The sequence below is a fragment of the Oncorhynchus mykiss genome, chromosome 8 (assembly GCF_013265735.2).
Source record: "Oncorhynchus mykiss isolate Arlee chromosome 8, USDA_OmykA_1.1, whole genome shotgun sequence".
In the NCBI taxonomy this organism is placed as follows: domain Eukaryota; kingdom Metazoa; phylum Chordata; class Actinopteri; order Salmoniformes; family Salmonidae; genus Oncorhynchus; species Oncorhynchus mykiss.
In genome coordinates, this window is record NC_048572.1 from 35150504 (window position 1) to 35167288 (window position 16785).

General features: G+C 45.8%; 1 protein-coding gene across 1 annotated transcript in view; it reads left to right on the forward strand.

Annotated features, from left to right (window-relative positions):
* Positions 1-13357, forward strand: part of LOC110529233 (MAM domain-containing glycosylphosphatidylinositol anchor protein 2) — a 364546-nt gene extending 351189 nt beyond the window's left edge. The window contains exons 16-18 of the mRNA XM_036985374.1: positions 10586-10716; positions 10873-10972; positions 12319-13357. Of these exons, the coding sequence (XP_036841269.1) occupies positions 10586-10716; positions 10873-10972; positions 12319-12407 (320 nt within the window). The 3' untranslated portion in view covers positions 12408-13357. The remainder of the gene's footprint in view (positions 1-10585; positions 10717-10872; positions 10973-12318) is intronic.
* Positions 13358-16785: the final 3428 nt, after the last annotated feature.

Sequence of the window (16785 nt, forward strand, 5' to 3'; positions counted from 1 at the left end):
TCATGCAGCCCCAAACATTTGGTGGCACAGAAAGAAAGGAAAAGGGATATCTTCTTCATGATATGTGCTTCAAAAGTAAGTAGGATTCATATACTGTAGGTCCAATGTAGGCTATATCTCAATCAATTTTTAAAAAATCAATTTTTCTGGTGCTCCTAAATTGTATGTGATGCTCCTGACTTTTAAAAAAAAATTAGGAGCACCAGTGCTACCAATTAAATGTTTTAATTAAGAGCCCTGACCACAGTATTTTGGTTTATTATTGTTTTCTTATAAACTGTGGTGTGGTTTCAGAGAGCAAGCGTTTATCTGAAAGCATCCCTGTCTACAACCATTTCCTCTCTCCCAGTGAATAGGCACTCTGCTACTAATGCTCTGCTCCCAGACTCTCCTCACACTTGTCCCAATCTGTGTGTGTGTGTGTGTGTGTGTGTGTGTGTGTGTGTGTGTGTGCGTGCCTACGTGTGAGTCGAGAGTAAGATTGGATATCTGGCAGTGAAGCCAGCTAGTACCAGCAAGTATCCTCAGCTTGTACACTCCAGTGTGTGTGTGTATAACTCCACGGTGAAGACTATCAGTCCACCAGAGAATAGTATACAGTACTACAGCAGCTTAGAAACAGCAGGGGAGGGAGGAAGGGAATATGACTAAAGATGTCCCTGGTCTCCCCTCTACTGATAATAGCGTAGGGTACCTCACCTCTTGCATTACCTTCTCATTGTCTCTGAGTGTCGCCAAGATAGACTGCAGAAATAAATGTGTTTGCTGTGAAGAGCTCTAAAGCGAATGCTATCGCTGTGAAAGACAACTGCTGGTGAAACAACATTGCCCTGCACCAATCACTTAAGGGAGGGAACTGAAACTGAGGGACCAAGGTAGCTACTGTACCATCCATCTGACAAAGGGCTGAGCTAGAGATAGCATCAAGATGAGCGATGTGGTTGATTTAGCTACAGACATATGCGCGTACACACACACACAGTGCATTAAGAAAATATTCAGACCCCTTGACTTTTTCCACATTTTGTTATGTTGTTACAGCCTTATTCTAAAATTGATTAAATAGTTTTTCCCCCTCATCAATATACATGCAATACCCCATAATGACAAAGCAAAAACAGGTTTAGAATTTTTTACAAATGTATAAAAATACAAAAAACGGATATCACATTTACATAAAGTACCAGTCAAAAGTTTGGACACCTACTGATTCAAGGGTTTTCCTTATTTGTACTATTTTCTACATTGTACAATAATAGTGAAGACATCAAAACTAGGAAATTACACATATGGAATCATGTAGTAACCAAAAATATATGTTATATTTGAGATTCTTCAAAGCACAGTAGCCACCCTTTGCCTTGATGACAGCTTTGCACACTCAATGCTTTTCCAAGGAGTTCCTTCACTCTGTGGTCCATCTCATCCCAAACCATCTCAATTGGGTTGAGGTCGGATGATTGTGGAGGCCAGGTCATCTGATAGAGCACTCCATCACTCTCCGTCTTGGTTAAATTAACCCTTAGACAGTCTGGAGGTGTGTTGGGTCATTGTCCTGTTGAAAAACAAATGATAGTCCCACTAAGTGCAAACCAGATGGGGTGGTGTATCGCTGCAGAATGCTGTAGTAGCCATGCTAATTAAGTGTGCCGTGAATTCTAAATAACTCACAGACAGTGTCACCGGTAAAGTACCCCACACCATCACACCTCCTCCTCCATGCTTCACGATGGGAACCACACATGCAGAAGTCATCTGTTCTCCTACGGCGGTTGGAACAAAAACATCTACAATTTGGACTCATCAGACCTAAGAACAGATTTCCACCGGTCTAATGTCCATGGCTTGTGTTTCTTGGGCCAAGCAAGTCTCTTCCTCTTATTGGTGTCCTTTAGTACTGGTTTCTTTGCAGCAATTCTACCATGAAGGCCTGATTCACGCAGTCTCCTCTGAACTGTTGATGTTGATATGTGTCTGTTACTTGAACTCTGTGAAGCATTTATTTGAGCTGCAATTTCTGAGGTTGGTAACTCTATTGAACTTATCCTCTGCACCAGAGGTAACTCTGGGTCTTCCTTCCTTTCCTCATAGCGCTTGATGGTTTCTGGGACTGCACTTGAAGACACTTTAAAAGTTCTTGAAATTTTCCACATTGACCGACTTTAATGTCTGTAAGTAATGATGTACTGTCATTTCTCTTTGCTTATCTGAGCTGTTCTTGCCATAATATGGACTTAGCACTATTTGGTAAAAGATCATCTTCTGTACACCACCCCTACCTTGTCACAACACAACTGATTGGCTCAAACGCAGGAAGGAAAGAAATCCCACAAATTCACAGAAGCTGGTTGAGAGAATGCCAAGAGTGTGCAAAGCTGTCAAGGCACAAGGCTTGGAAAATATGGTGGACCCCTGGAGAGGTTAAAATGCAGAGAAGAGGAGAGGTAGGGGGTAACGATTCTTGACAGTAATGTTAAGTCCTCGGTAGTCAATGCACGGTCTTGTCCTTCTTCTTCACAAAGAAAAACCCTGCGCCGGCAGGAGATGCAGACGGACGGCCCCAGTGGCCAGAGACTCCTCTATGTACTCCTCCATAGCATTGGTCTCTGGTCCGGACAGAGAATACAACCGACCCCGAGGTGGTGTAGTGCCTAGGAGAAGGTCAATGGCACAATAATAAGGACGGTGGGAATAGCAAAGACATCCACAGTCTTGCTAACATTCTGAGGAGGACAACTTGGGGAAGGCTGTGCTGCTTGAAGGCAGTGGGAATGGCAAAAAGGACTCTAACCCAGGATGGAGCCTGTGGTCCAGTCAATCACAGGATTGTTCTTTTGTAGCCAGGAAAATCCCAAAACAACCAGAACATGGGGAGATTCAATGAAGAGGAACTGTATGGTCTCACTGTGGTCACCAGAAACCTGTAATTGAACGGGCACGGTACTATGGATGACTTCCCCTATAGAGCGGCCATCCAGTGCCCTAGCATCCAAGGGAACAGAGAGAGGCTGAGTGGGAATACCAAGCTCCAAAGCAATAGTGACATCCATAAAACTTTCATCAGCCCCAGAGTCAATGAGCACTCGGAGAGACTTAGATTGGTCTCCCCACAGCACAAGCACAAAAAAAGGTGTGTGGGTGATGGGAATTAGGGAACTCCCAGTCTGACTCACCATAGTGATGTTACCCACTAGAGACAAGGGTTTCCTAATAGGGCAGGTAGCTATAAAATGTCCTGCCCCTCCACAGTACAGACAACAGTTACTGTTCATCCTGCGTGAGCGTTCCCCAACTGATAACCTAGCTCTTCCCAACTGCATAGGCTCAGGAGTATCCAACTCACCCATCGTAGATTCATGAGAGGGCTCGGGTGGCTTCGAATCCTCTCGGAAGAGCTGCCTTCGGAAACCTCCGGATTCCCTTGAAGGTGAACGAGCTATAGTGTGCCCGAGACCAGACCTCCTCTCACTCTTGCATTCCCTTAGGCCATCAGTTTTAATGGTTTTGGCAATAAGGGAGTCAAGAGCCACCTCCAATTACCAAGCAGATAGCTCATCCTTTACCTCCTCAGATAATCGATGCAAAAAAAGATTCCAGGCACTCTCGGCGGCCAACGTGCGAAAATCAACCGCATAGTCTACCACACTACCGGAGTTTTGACGTAAGTCAAGCAGTTTACTGGCCACCTTTCTCCCGGAAACCGGAGATTCAAATACCTTTCTCACTTCTGCCATGAATTCCTCCAGATGACCACAATTGGCAGATTATTGCTCCCAAACTGCCATAGCCCTGGAGAGCGCCCTTCCCAACATTAGCGTAATAATATACGCTATCTTTGATCTGTCTGAAGGAAATGAAGATGGCTGTAGCTCAAAAATAAGCGAGCACTGAGAAAGAACCCTGCCAGGTACCAAGATTCCCTGAATATTGCTCCGGAGGAGGTAAGCGGGGTTCTCGGGGAGCCAGGATAGGCTATACAAACTCACCACAGATAGGGGAAAATTACTGGGTGATTGGGATTTTTCAGAGGTGGCAGGCAGCCTCTGAGCTAACTCCCTGATTTGCTCCATAATAGCCTTTAACCCTTGGTCGTGGCATTCCGTCAAGGACCTGAGCCCTTCCAAAAGGCCCTGTACCAACTCCTCATGTCTCCTAATGGTGGCTCCCTGCAGGGAGACAATGTGGCAGAGCTGGTCCAAGTCTGCTGGGTCTGTCATGGCCAGTTCGTACTATCAAGGCACAAGACAAGACACAGATGCAGACACAGAGGGCAGATGGTTGGAGTCTTACAATGTTTATTAATCCAAAGGGGTAGGCAAGAGAATGGTTGTGGACAGAAATAGATCAGAGTCCAGGAGGTACAGAGTGGCAGACAGGCAGGCAGGTGTGTACAAAGTCCAGAAACAGGCAAGGGTCAAAACCAGGAGGACTAGAAAAAGGGGAATGCAAAAAGCAAGAGAACGGGGAAAACGCTGGTTGACTTGGAAACATACAAGACGAACTGGCACAGAGAGACAGGAAACACAGGGATAAATACACTGGGGGAAATCAGCGACACCTGGAGGGGGCGGAGACAATCACAAGGACAGGTGAAACAGATCAGGGTGTGACATCATCAAGGAAAAGTTGGCTACTTTGAAGAATCTCAAATATAACATATATTTTGATTTGTTTAACACTTTTGGTTACTACTTAACACTTTTGGTTACTACATGATTTCATGTACAGTGAATTGTACAGTGAATTTGCAAAAAAAAAGTTTTTTAACTGTTTTTGCTTTTGTCATTATGTTGTATTGTGTGTAGATTGATGAGGGGAGAAAAAAATTGATCCATTTTAGAATAAGGCTGTACCATAACAATGTGGAAAAAAGTCAAGGGCTCTGAAAACTTTCCAAATTCACTGTACAAACACACACACACACACACACACACACACACACACACACACACACACCTTCCCTGTGGAGAGCGGTATGCTTACCCTACCCTAGTGGAATGGACATGTGGGGATGGCCATGTGGTGTTGGCTCCAAACATCTGGAGTGTGGTAGGAAGGGGGAGAGAGAGAGGAAAGGAGGTGGGCAAGGGGGGTCAGTGTGGAGATGAGAGATCCTCCAACGCTCGGCCGAGGTTGAGTAGGCCGAGACATTTCCAATTTGCTCAGATTGATCGCCAGCCAAGCCCCACGCTCCATCTCCTCCATCCACCCCTCACCCGTCTGTGTTGTAGCTCAGGCCCATAGCCCAGGCCAAGGCCTGTTATGATGAATGGGCCGAATGTCAAGGGCTGGAGACACACTCAGACATTTCCTCCCTCCGCCTTGTTGCTAGTATATCTCTCTCTCTCGCTCTCTCTCTCTCTCTCGCTCTCGCTCTCTCTCTCTCTCTCTCTCTCTGAGAGGAATTCTATTCTCTCTGCTGGTAAGGAATGTGGAATGTTTGTTTGGAACATTTGGAATCCACAACCCAGGAAATGTTGAGCTAAATGTTGTACTTACTGCCACTGATTAAATATTAGGAGTTTCCAACCAACGTTCCTTGTATGTTACTCGCACTAACACGCTCCATTGGCCAAGTGGAGCCGTTCACACCCTTGTTGCATTGATATTTAGCCTACATGTAAGGCTTTATCACAACAGATCCATAGGAACAGACATTCACTCTCGAAAAGTGGGTATTTGTGTTACCTTGACTGTTGTTCTGTGTGTTGTTCCCAGTGACTCGAGTTGTGCCTCTGCTCTGTAGATCAGCGGTTTAGCGGTTCAGATTTACTCCGAGTTAGTTCGCTCACCCTCAATTTAGAGAGTGTGGTGGCAGAAAGAGAGGCTCAGAGATTAGAGAGAGAACGTGTGAAAGAGAAAAAGGGAGAGCGAGGCTCTCCAAATTTTGCAAACTGTCCGTTGGCTAGCTACCTGGGAGAAGGTCAAAACTAATTACTGAAGCACACTTCAAAGTTTGCCTTTGCAGCTGTTGTCACGTTTGTTTACACGATTAAGTCCCAGAGTACACACACACACACACACACACACACATACTGTACACACACACACACACACACCAAAGAGTCTCTTTTATGTGGAGCTTTGCAACGTGGCCAGGGGATCAGGCCTGTTTCATTCATTGGTGCTCACTCCTCTGTAGCTCAGTTCAGTGTGGTTCTTGCAATGACAGGATAGTGGGATCGATTCCTGCTACCACCCATACTTGAAACAGATCAAAAATCGTCTGCTGAATGGCATATTTTATTAGCTAGGAGTACTAATTCTATATGTGCTCTGTGTAGCTTTCTATAGAGCTGAGCGCTCTCTGGGTGGATGTAATGGGAAGTGTCCAGTAGTTATAGAGGATTTAATCCTACCCTGTATTAAACTGTTTATCCCTTTGGGGTTCACTGCTGTGAGTCCATAGAAAAGGGATTCTCCCAAATAGAATTCTTAGGAGTGGACAGATGGAGAATTAATTGAAAGATCCTTTTCCTCCTTTTCTTCAGAATACCGCTTTAATACCGCCTTATACACTACATTCAGTTCTGCGACGTCAGTAAGGAATATTGCGGCGCATTTGCTCATCTGTATTATATAGGCTGTACTCGCGACTATTGGAAAGAAAGAAGACACAGGCATTACTTCAACGTTTCTTCAACATATTAGTCTGCAACAGCTCCAAATACACGGACAGATAGTACAGAATAGGCTTGTAGGGAATGCAGGAGTTGGCTGGAGAGCTGCATCCGTAACACACACGCACCTACAGTACAGGAGACATCACTACACTACCTACAGTACATTACAGTGCAGGAAGTTCAAAGACACTGTCAGCCAGGCTGACACCAGCTCAGCCAGATCCCTGCCCTCTCTCATGTAAACACTTCGACATACCCTCCCCTTTCTCTCCTCTGCCATGTAAAACGCCTCAACACACCCTCTCTCCTTTTAAATATCAAAATAGGGTCACGGGCCAAAACAGTTTGGGAACCCTTGCCATACAGGAAGCTGATGAGGAAGCTAATAGACAAAAGGACAGGATGTATAGCTCTCTCTCTCTCTCTCTCTCTCTCTCTCTCTCTCTCTCTCTCTCTCTCTCTCTCTCTCTCTCTCTCTCTCTCTCTCTCTCTCTCTCTCTCTCTCTCTCTCTCTCTCTCTCTCTCTCTCTCTCTCTCTCTCTCTCTCTCTCTCTCTCTCTCAGAAGTATACATAGTGGCCTGTATGTTGATGAGGCACCTCTCTTTCTCACTCTTTCTGTCTCACTCTTTCTGTCTCTTTATCTCTCTCTCTCTCTCTCTCTCCCCTGCTCTCTCGCTCACTTTCTTTGACTTAAACAAGGCCTCCGAGTAGCAGTCCTGCTGTGTTTCAAGAGAAACCTTGTGTGGAGAAAGCACGTCTCTTTGGCCTACTACAAGTAGGCCTACTGCAAACAGGATGCATGTTTTGGAATATTTGTATCCTGTACAGGCTTTTCACTGTGTCAATTGGGTTAGTATTGTGGAGTAACCTACAGTGTTGTTGATCTATCCTCAGTTTTATATCACAACCATTAAACTCTGTACATTTTTTAAGTCACCATTTACCTCATGGTGAAATCCCTGAATGGTTTCCGTTCTCTCCAGCAACTGAGTTAGGAAGAACGCCTGTATCTTATTAGTGACTGGGTGTATGGATACACCATCTAAACTGTAATTATTCACTTCACCATGCTCAAAGGGATATTCAAGGTCTGCTTTTTGAATAGGTGCCCTTCTTTGCAAGGCATTGAATATGTGTTTGAAATGTACTGCTCGACTGAGAGACCTTACAGATAATTGTATCTGTGGGATACAGAGTGTCATTCAAACATCATGTTAAACACTTATTATTGCACACAAAGTCCATGCAACTTATTATGTGACTTGTTAAGCAAATGTTTACTGAATTTAGGCTTGCCATAACAAAGGGGTTGAATACTTATTTACTCAAGACATTTCCGCTTTTTGTAACAATCTCTAAAAACATAATTCCACTTTTGATATTATGGGGTATTGTGCGTAGGCCATCAAATCAAATTTAAATTCAGGCTGTAACACAACAACAAAAAATGTAAAAGTCAACGGGTGTGAATCATTTCTGATGGCACTTGGTGTGCTCGGTCAAACGCTCAATAAAGAGGAGTTGGGAGTTTAGGAAGCAGTCAAATGTATTGCCTCCTTGTTATGAGTAAAGAGAATTATTGTAAAAAAAAACTTTTCAATCATTTGTACATGTTGAAAACAGGTTCAAATGAGCAGCAACAGTTTTTTATAACTAAATAGAACTCAACTGAACATTACAGGTGCAGATTATTCCTTCATGCATCTATCAGATCAACAGCGTCGTTGTGTTTTGGTACACCAGATGTACATTAATTTCCAATGGAACGCTGCATTTGCCTCGCAGCATAGCATTGCAGAGGCAGTCACAGTGCGTTCTGTGTGGATATATACATTGGATGTATCCAACGTTTGCATCAACATGTATGGTAGATACAAGGGATACTGAGGATGCATCTCAGCCATGCTCAAGGTCCTAAATGGAGACCAGACTCAACAGCCTTGGTTTCTCAAATGATTGCCTCGCCTGGTTTACCAATTACTTCTCTGATCGAGTTCAGTGTGTCAAATCGGAGGGCTTATTGTCCGGACCTCTGGCAGTCTCTATGGGGGTGCCACAGGGTTCAATTCTCGGGCCGACTCTCTTCTCTGAATACTTCAATGATGTCACTCTTGCCTCTGGTGATTCTCTGATCCACCTCTACGCAGACGACACCATTCTGTATACTTCTGGCCCTTCTTTGGACACTGTGTTAACTAACCTCCAAGACGAGCTTCAATGCCATACAACTCTCCTTCCGTGGCCTCCAACTGATCTTAAATGCAAGTATAACTAAATGCATGCTCTTCAACCGATCACACCTGCCCGCCCGTCCAGCATCACTACTCTGAACGGCTCTGACTTAGAATATGTGGATAACTACAAATACCCAGGTGTATGGTTAGACTGTAAACTCTCCTTACAGACTCACATTAAGCATGTCCAATCCAAAATTAAATCTAGAATCGGCTTCCTATTTCGCAACCAAGCATCCTTCACTCATGCTGCCAAACATACCCTCGTAAAACTGACCATCCTACCGATCCTCGACTTTGGCGATTTATTTACAAAATAACCTTCAACACTCTACTCAACAAATTGGATGCAGTCTATCACAGTGCCATCCGCTGGCCCTCGATTCACTCTCGTCGCCAAACCCACTGGCTCCAGGTCATCTACAAGTCTCTGCTAGGTAAAGCCCGCCTTATCTCAGCTCCCTGGTTACCATAGCAGCACCCACTTGTAGCACGCGCTCCAGCAGGTATATCTCACTGGTCACCCCCAAAGCCAATTTATCCTTTGGCCGCCTTTCCTTCCAGTTCTCTGCTGCCAATGACTGGAACGAACTGCAAAAATCACTGAAGCTGGAGACTCATATCTCCCTCACTAGCTTTAAACACCAGCTGTCAGAGCAGCTCACAGATCACTGCACCTGCACATAGGCAATCTGTAAACAGCCCATCCAACTACCTCATCCCCATACTGTATTTATTTATTTATCTTGCTCCTTTGCACCCCAGTATCTCTACTTGCACATTCATCTTCTGCACATCTACCATTCCAGTGTTTAATTGCTATATTGTAATTACTTCGCCACCATGGCCTATTTATTGCCTTAACTCCCTTATCTTACCCCATTTGCACTCACTGTATATAGTTTTTGTTTTCTTTTTTTTCTACTATATTATTGACTGTATGTTTTGTTTATTCCATGTGTAACTCTGTGTTGTTGTTAATGTCGAACTACTATGCTTTATCTTGGCCAGGTCGCAGTTGCAAATGAGAACTTGTTCTCAACTAGCCTACCTGGTTAAATAAAGGTGTGGGGGGGGGGGGGGGATAATAATAAAGATAGTAGATACATGCGTTCAGTATAGCTGCAAAGCTACACAAAATGGTATGCAATGACGCTGTCGATCGGATTGAGGTGTCATAGTGTTAAAAGCTTCGTGTACACAGGTCGAACGCAAAGACTCGGTTACTCTACTAGTCTGGACTAGCATTAAACAAGGTTAAGATCACCAGCAGAGGAAAGTCACCCCTGTGGGCCGTGCTGTGGGTTTAATTGTGGTGTAGAAGATGGGACTAGCAAAAAGGTTGTGGGTTCGATTCACTTGAGATAAAAGTGTCTGCTGAATGACAATAATCATATTGAATATCGGTCGGTCGATGTTACTTTAAGTTAAGGGTAGGCCTAAGCATCTGTTGAAAAAACAATATTCTGATTACTGTGATATAGAATCGGTAAAAGCCCTTGAGCTGATTATTGGCAGCATTTGACCTTTTGAACCTTTCTGACTGTGTCTGGCCATATCTGATCGTGTTGTCTTTTTCCTTTAGGGACCCTGAAAAGCTCGCTGCAATATTACATTATGGATGATGCTTATTGCCAATGTTTGACCAGATCTGACCCTAACCGCGTTTGACCGTCTCTGATCGCTTTTGACCATGTGTGACCATGTGGCCTCTTTCTAATCTGTAGGGACCCTAAACGCTTTCCTGAGACAGAAGGGTCAGACAGCGGCCGAGGGGCCCGCGTGGTCGCTGAGCGGTAACCAAGGCGACCGCTGGAAACAGGCCAAAGTCAGCATCCACCCAAACGCGTCTTTCCAGGTGAGTAAGATTGGCCATGTGATTGAATGATTGTGGGATTGGACGATTCAGGAGTCAGTAATGAGACGAATCCGAACTTAAAGTCTATGCCTATAATCGCAATATCTCTCTCTCTCTCTCTCTCTCCCTCTCTCGCTCTTTTTTTCCCCACCTCAGGTGGTGCTGGAGGGTATCCGAGGTCCGGGCATCGAGGGGGACATCGCAATCGATGACGTCACCCTTGAGGAGGGAGAGTGTCGAGATCTACCCCCCATTAGTAAGCACAAAAACACAGCTGGAGGAGTTTATCCCTAATTGCTGATCTATGGATAGTTGAATGTTTAACACCCTGATGGATAAGATAAGGATTTGGGAGAGGGTAAGCTCCTTTTAGAAATGTGACTATGGTTGCTTCTAGAGGCAGAACCAAGGTCAGTTCTGAAGTCAGTTAGGATTTGGGGGTAGATAGATGAATCTGATTGTAATCTGTGCTCTCTGTCTGCCTATGAGGAGGAGCACATCTACCTGGCAGCAAGCCTCTCTCTAGTAATAAAAAAAATAAAAAAAACCTGTGGGTGTTGCCATAGCAACGGGGCCGTAATCACATGAATGATAGCAGTCCAGACGGAACGGAGTGACAGAACGAGAGACAGACCGCAGGGGAGTGGAGCGCCGTAATTGCGGAATGAGGGGAACAAACCGAGAGAGTAAGGGAAAATAGGAAAACGGGCCTGCAATTGACGAGGCGGCCATATTGGCAAGTTAGGAAGGGGAGGACTATGTTCCTCACAGCAGGAGGGAGAGGATCTCTGGTTAAAGATTGGTTCTAAATGGAGCTGTTACACACACATACACCGTTCTTTTTTCTTTGTTGTTTTGTCCTTTTCATTTTCCGTTTTCGTCTTTTTCCCCCATCTGGTTTCATTTACACAGAAAATTGAAAAACGGGCGATAAACTTGTTAGTTTGAATTTTCTTTTAGATTACAGATTGAAGGGTGCTTGATTGTTTTTATATGAATTTAATAAAGGGTAACACGTAGGTACAGTTGTTCCCGACCTCTCTAATGTGACATTGCTTTTTCATCAAACGAATACATTCATAACAATGCAGCTATGAATATGATTTTGAGCATAGGCTGGTCACTCTTTCATCTACATCTACCATGTAAAACAGAACAAATGTACAATGTCAAGCATATCTCCAGGAAGAATATCTGAATAAACTAAAGTAAACGAAACACTCTCCAGTCATTACACTTCCGAGGCCAACAGATCCAATGGAAGTCATTTCAGACAGTGTGTCTGCAGTGAATCTGGTGCCATTATCCTTCAGATCAGTTTAATCACTTCATTAGTAGTTAAAGAGTTAGTCACCCAGGTCGGGGACCATCTCTAACTCTCTCCCTACCTATGGGATTTACCATCGCTCACCGTGAATCTTACATGATCCTCACTGCCGCCGTGGAAAAGGCATGCGTTTTAATCAAATGTATTGTTTTGACTTCGCCTGGATATTGTTTCACGAGATATTTTGGGGAGGAAATTCAAAAATTGGGATTTCAGGGTCAGGATGACATCAACTGTTGTTAAATGTCTTCTAATTCTGTCTCTGCCCCCTTTAGATCTCAGATCCTCAGCCCCGCCAACGTCCGCCCATATATGGCCGCTGAGTGTCACCTTGGCGATGACCTTCCTGTGGGGTCGAAGGTGACCCTGCCCTGCGTCGTCTGGCGGAGTCGAACGGGTCCGACCTGGCCTCGGCACCGACCTCGACCCTGGCGCCTGTGTTCTTGTACCCTCAGCATCCAATCACCAAAGATTCAAGCAAGGCGGCAGCGAGGTGTTCCAAACACAGACCACCACGAGGGCCCAAAAAATACCACATAAATAGTAATAAAAGAAGATTCGCAATTTTTTTTTAAGAGACAACTTTTACAGAAAATTGCTCCCCAATCGCAGGATTGTGAGCACTTTTACGAGCGCAAAGCAAAGCCAGGTGTTGTGACGCCTGGACTTTAGTGGGAGTGTTCACTATCGCATTGGGATAACTATTTGTAAAGCACAAGGACAATTTTGCCAGTCAATTAGGAAAGTTAAATAGAAAGGTGTGGAGGAATTGAGAAATTGGTGACTTTTTGAAGAACAAAATTATTTTTTCTGGGCTTAACAAAACACATGGAATCAAAGCTTTTCTGTGTTTTATCTTATCCTCATTGAGTTGCACCTGCTGCGCATCATGGACACTTTTCTCTCTGCCCAGTCACCCTCACCTGACCTCCACACCTTGACATGTCTCTCTCTCGGCTTGGTGCTGTACTGTAGAAAACAGAAACTCGGACAATGTTTAGTTATCCATCCCAGTTCCCTCTCCCCTCTTGCCCGGTAGCTGCCTAAGTATTTCACAACACTGTGCTCACTAGTCCAAGGTGTCTGAGACCAGGAAGGCATGCACAAGGTATGTGGGGCAGAGAGGAGGAGATGGGTAGTTGAGAGAGTTGAAGAAGGGTAGGTCAGACTGACTGACGTCCAAGGCAATGTGGAAGGCAGTGGCATAGTGGATGAGAAAAGTAGAGGATAGAGACCAGAGGGGAAGGAGTGGAGAGTAGGAGTATGGAGACCAGAGGGGAAGGAGTGGAGAGGAGGAGTAGAGGATGGAGACCAGAGGGGGAGGAGTGTTGAGGAGGGATATGGAGACCAGAGGGGAAGGAGTGGAGAGGAGTAATATGGAGACCAGAGGGGAAGGAGTGGAGAGGAGGAGTAGAGGATGGAGACCAGAGGGGAAGGAAGGAGTGGAGAGGAGGAGTAGAGGATTGAGACCAGAAGGGAAGGAGTGAAGAGGAGGAGTATGGAGACCAGAGGGGAAGCAGTGGAGAGGAGGAATATGGAGACCAGAGGGGAAGGAGTGGAGAGGAGGAGTAGAGTATGGAGACCAGAGGGGGAGGAGTGTTGAGGAGGGATATGGAGACCAGAGGGGAAGGAGTGGAGAGGAGGAGTAGAGGATTGAGACCAGAAGGGAAGGAGTGAAGAGGAGGAGTATGGAGACCCGAGGGGAAGCAGTGGAGAGGAGGAGTAGAGTATGGAGACCAGAGGGGAAGGAAGGAGTGGAGGATTGAGACCAGAAGGGAAGGAGTGAAGAGGAGGAGTATGGAGACCAGAGGGGAAGGGGTGAAGAGGAGGAATATGGAGACCAGAGTCAAAGGAGTGTTGAGGAGGAGTAGAGGATTGAGACCAGAAGGGAAGGAGTGTTGAGGAGGAGTAGAGGATTGAGACCAGAAGGGAAGGAGTGTTGAGGAGGAGTAGAGGATTGAGACCAGAGGGGAAGGAGTGTTGAGGAGGAGTAGAGGATTAAGACCAGAAGGGAAGGAGTGTTGAGGAGGAGTAGAGGATTGAGACCAGAGTCGAAGGAGTGTTGAGGAGGAGTAGAGGATTGAGACCAGAGTCGAAGGAGTGTTGAGGAGGAGTAGAGGATTGAGACCAGAGTCGAAGGAGTGTTGAGGAGGAGTAGAGTATTGAGACCAGAGTCGAAGGAGTGTTGAGGAGGAGTAGAGGATTGAGACCAGAGTCGAAGGAGTGTTGAGGAGGAGTAGAGGATTGAGACCAGAGTCGAAGGAGTGTTGAGGAGGAGTAGAGGATTGAGACCAGTCGAATGAGTGTTGAGGAGGAGTAGAGGATTGAGACCAGAGTCGAAGGAGTGTTGAGGAGGAGTAGAGGATTGAGACCAGAGTCGAAGGAGTGTTGAAGAGGAGTATGGAGACCAGAGGGGAAGGGGTGGAGAGGAGGAATATGGAGACCAGAGGGGAAGGAGTGGAGAGGAGGAGTAGAGGATGGAGACCAGAAGGGAAGGAGTGGAGAGGAGGAGTAGAGGATGGAGACCAGAGGGGAAGGAGTGGAGAGGAGGAATATGGAGACCAGAGGGGAAGGGGTGAAGAGGAGGAATATGGAGACCAGAGTCAAAGGAGTGTTGAGGAGGAGTAGAGGATTGAGACCAGAAGGGAAGGAGTGTTGAGGAGGAGTAGAGGATTGAGACCAGAAGGGAAGGAGTGTTGAGGAGGAGTAGAGGATTGAGACCAGAGGGGAAGGAGTGTTGAGGAGGAGTAGAGGATTGAGACCAGAAGGGAAGGAGTGTTGAGGAGGAGTAGAGGATTGAGACCAGAGTCGAAGGAGTGTTGAGGAGGAGTAGAGTATTGAGACCAGAGTCGAAGGAGTGTTGAGGAGGAGCAGAGGATTGAGACCAGAGTCGAAGGAGTGTTGAGGAGGAGTAGAGGATTGAGACCAGAGTCGAATGAGTGTTGAGGAGGAGTAGAGGATTGAGACCAGAGTCGAAGGAGTGTTGAGGAGGAGTAGAGGATTGAGACCAGTGTCGAAGGAGTGTTGAAGAGGAGTATGGAGACCAGAGGGGAAGGGGTGGAGAGGAGGAATATGGAGACCAGAGGGGAAAGAGTGGAGAGGAGGAGTAGAGGATGGAGACCAGAAGGGAAGGAGTGGAGAGGAGGAGTAGAGGATGGAGACCAGAGGGGAAGGAGTGGAGAGGAGGAATATGGAGGCCAGAGTGGAAGGAGTGGAGAGGAGTAGTAGAGGATTGAGACCAGAGGGGGAGAGGAGGAGTAGAGGATGGAGACCAGAAGGGATGGAGTGGAGAGGAGGAATATGGAGACCAGAGGGGAAGGAGTGGAGAGGAGGAGTATGGAGACCAGAGGGGAAGGAGTGGAGAGGAGGAGTAGAGGATGGAGACCAGAGGGGAAGGGGTGAAGAAGAGGAATATGGAGACCAGAGGGGAAGGAGTGGAGAGGAGGAGTATGGAGACCAGAGGGAAAGGAGTGGAGAGGAGGAGTAGAGGATGGAGACCAGAGGGGAAGGGGTGAAGAGGAGGAATATGGAGACCAGAGGGGAAGGAGTGGAGAGGAGGAGTATGGAGACCAGAGGGGAAGGAGTGGAGAGGAGGAGTATGGAGACCAGTGGGGAAGGAGGGGAGAGGAGGAGTAGAGGATGGAGACCAGAGGGAAAGGGTGGAAGACAGATGAGAAGAGAGGTTCTCTGGTCTCCACCAGCCAACAGGCCGACCCCTGCAGCTGAGGAACAGAAGCCACTTTCTGCCATGAAACAAAGTGCCTTCCGATTACAAACAGAACAGACCGAATTGCGAACCGGAATGGTAACATCAATCACACCAATGATGGTGATGATGTTTCCTCTGCTGTCACTCATGATGGGCTATTTTCGACATGTTTCTTTTGACCCACAAGTGCTGGTGGGAGGCACACTTGCTCAGAGGGATTCAGTTCAAGTCGTGTGTGTGCCTGCATGTGTGAGTGTGTGTTTTAAGGAAAGGATGGTGGAGGAAAGTCAGGCAGACTGGGGGGGGGGGGGGGGGGGGCATAGGTCACAGGACTATTGCAAGTGGTCACAAACCAGGCAGTTGTGGCTGTTTAAAAAATATAAAAAAAAGGAGTTAGTGAAAATGCAGAGACTGGGTAAAAACAATGGACTACAAAGGGAGGAGGAGACTGTGGAGCTTCTCAGAAAGACAGTCAGAGATCACATACTGTAAAAGGAAAAAGACACTCGCTATCGATCGATTGCTTCGCTCTTTCCCGAAAGCGACTCCATCCCAGCCGAACAGACCTTTTTTAAAGAAAAGAACAGAACTGTTGTTAAATAAACCATTGTGTTGTACAGGGAGGGGAGTAGGACGTGGCGACTGCAGGCTCTACGTTAGACGGAGTAAAGTACGCTCTCCCTCCACACACCTCCATCATTTACATCCGACAATGTGTGAGAAAAAGATGAATAATGACGACAATAATAATATTGATATTTTATTACTCTAGCGAGAATGTTTCTCTGCTTTTACACAAACTGTGAAGATTGACTGTGGAAGAGCTACCTAAGACCCTCCATTACCTTAACTAGCTGGTTTTTAAAAACAACATATTGTAAAAAAAATAATTAAAAAAAAAAGACTAAAAGAATTAGAGAAAAAAATCCGTACATTGTTGGTTATAAAAAAAAAAACATTTAAGGACTTGTTGGTCTTGTTTCTTATATTTTTTCTGTTGGGAAAACTCTGACTTTTGACTTCCTTTTATCTT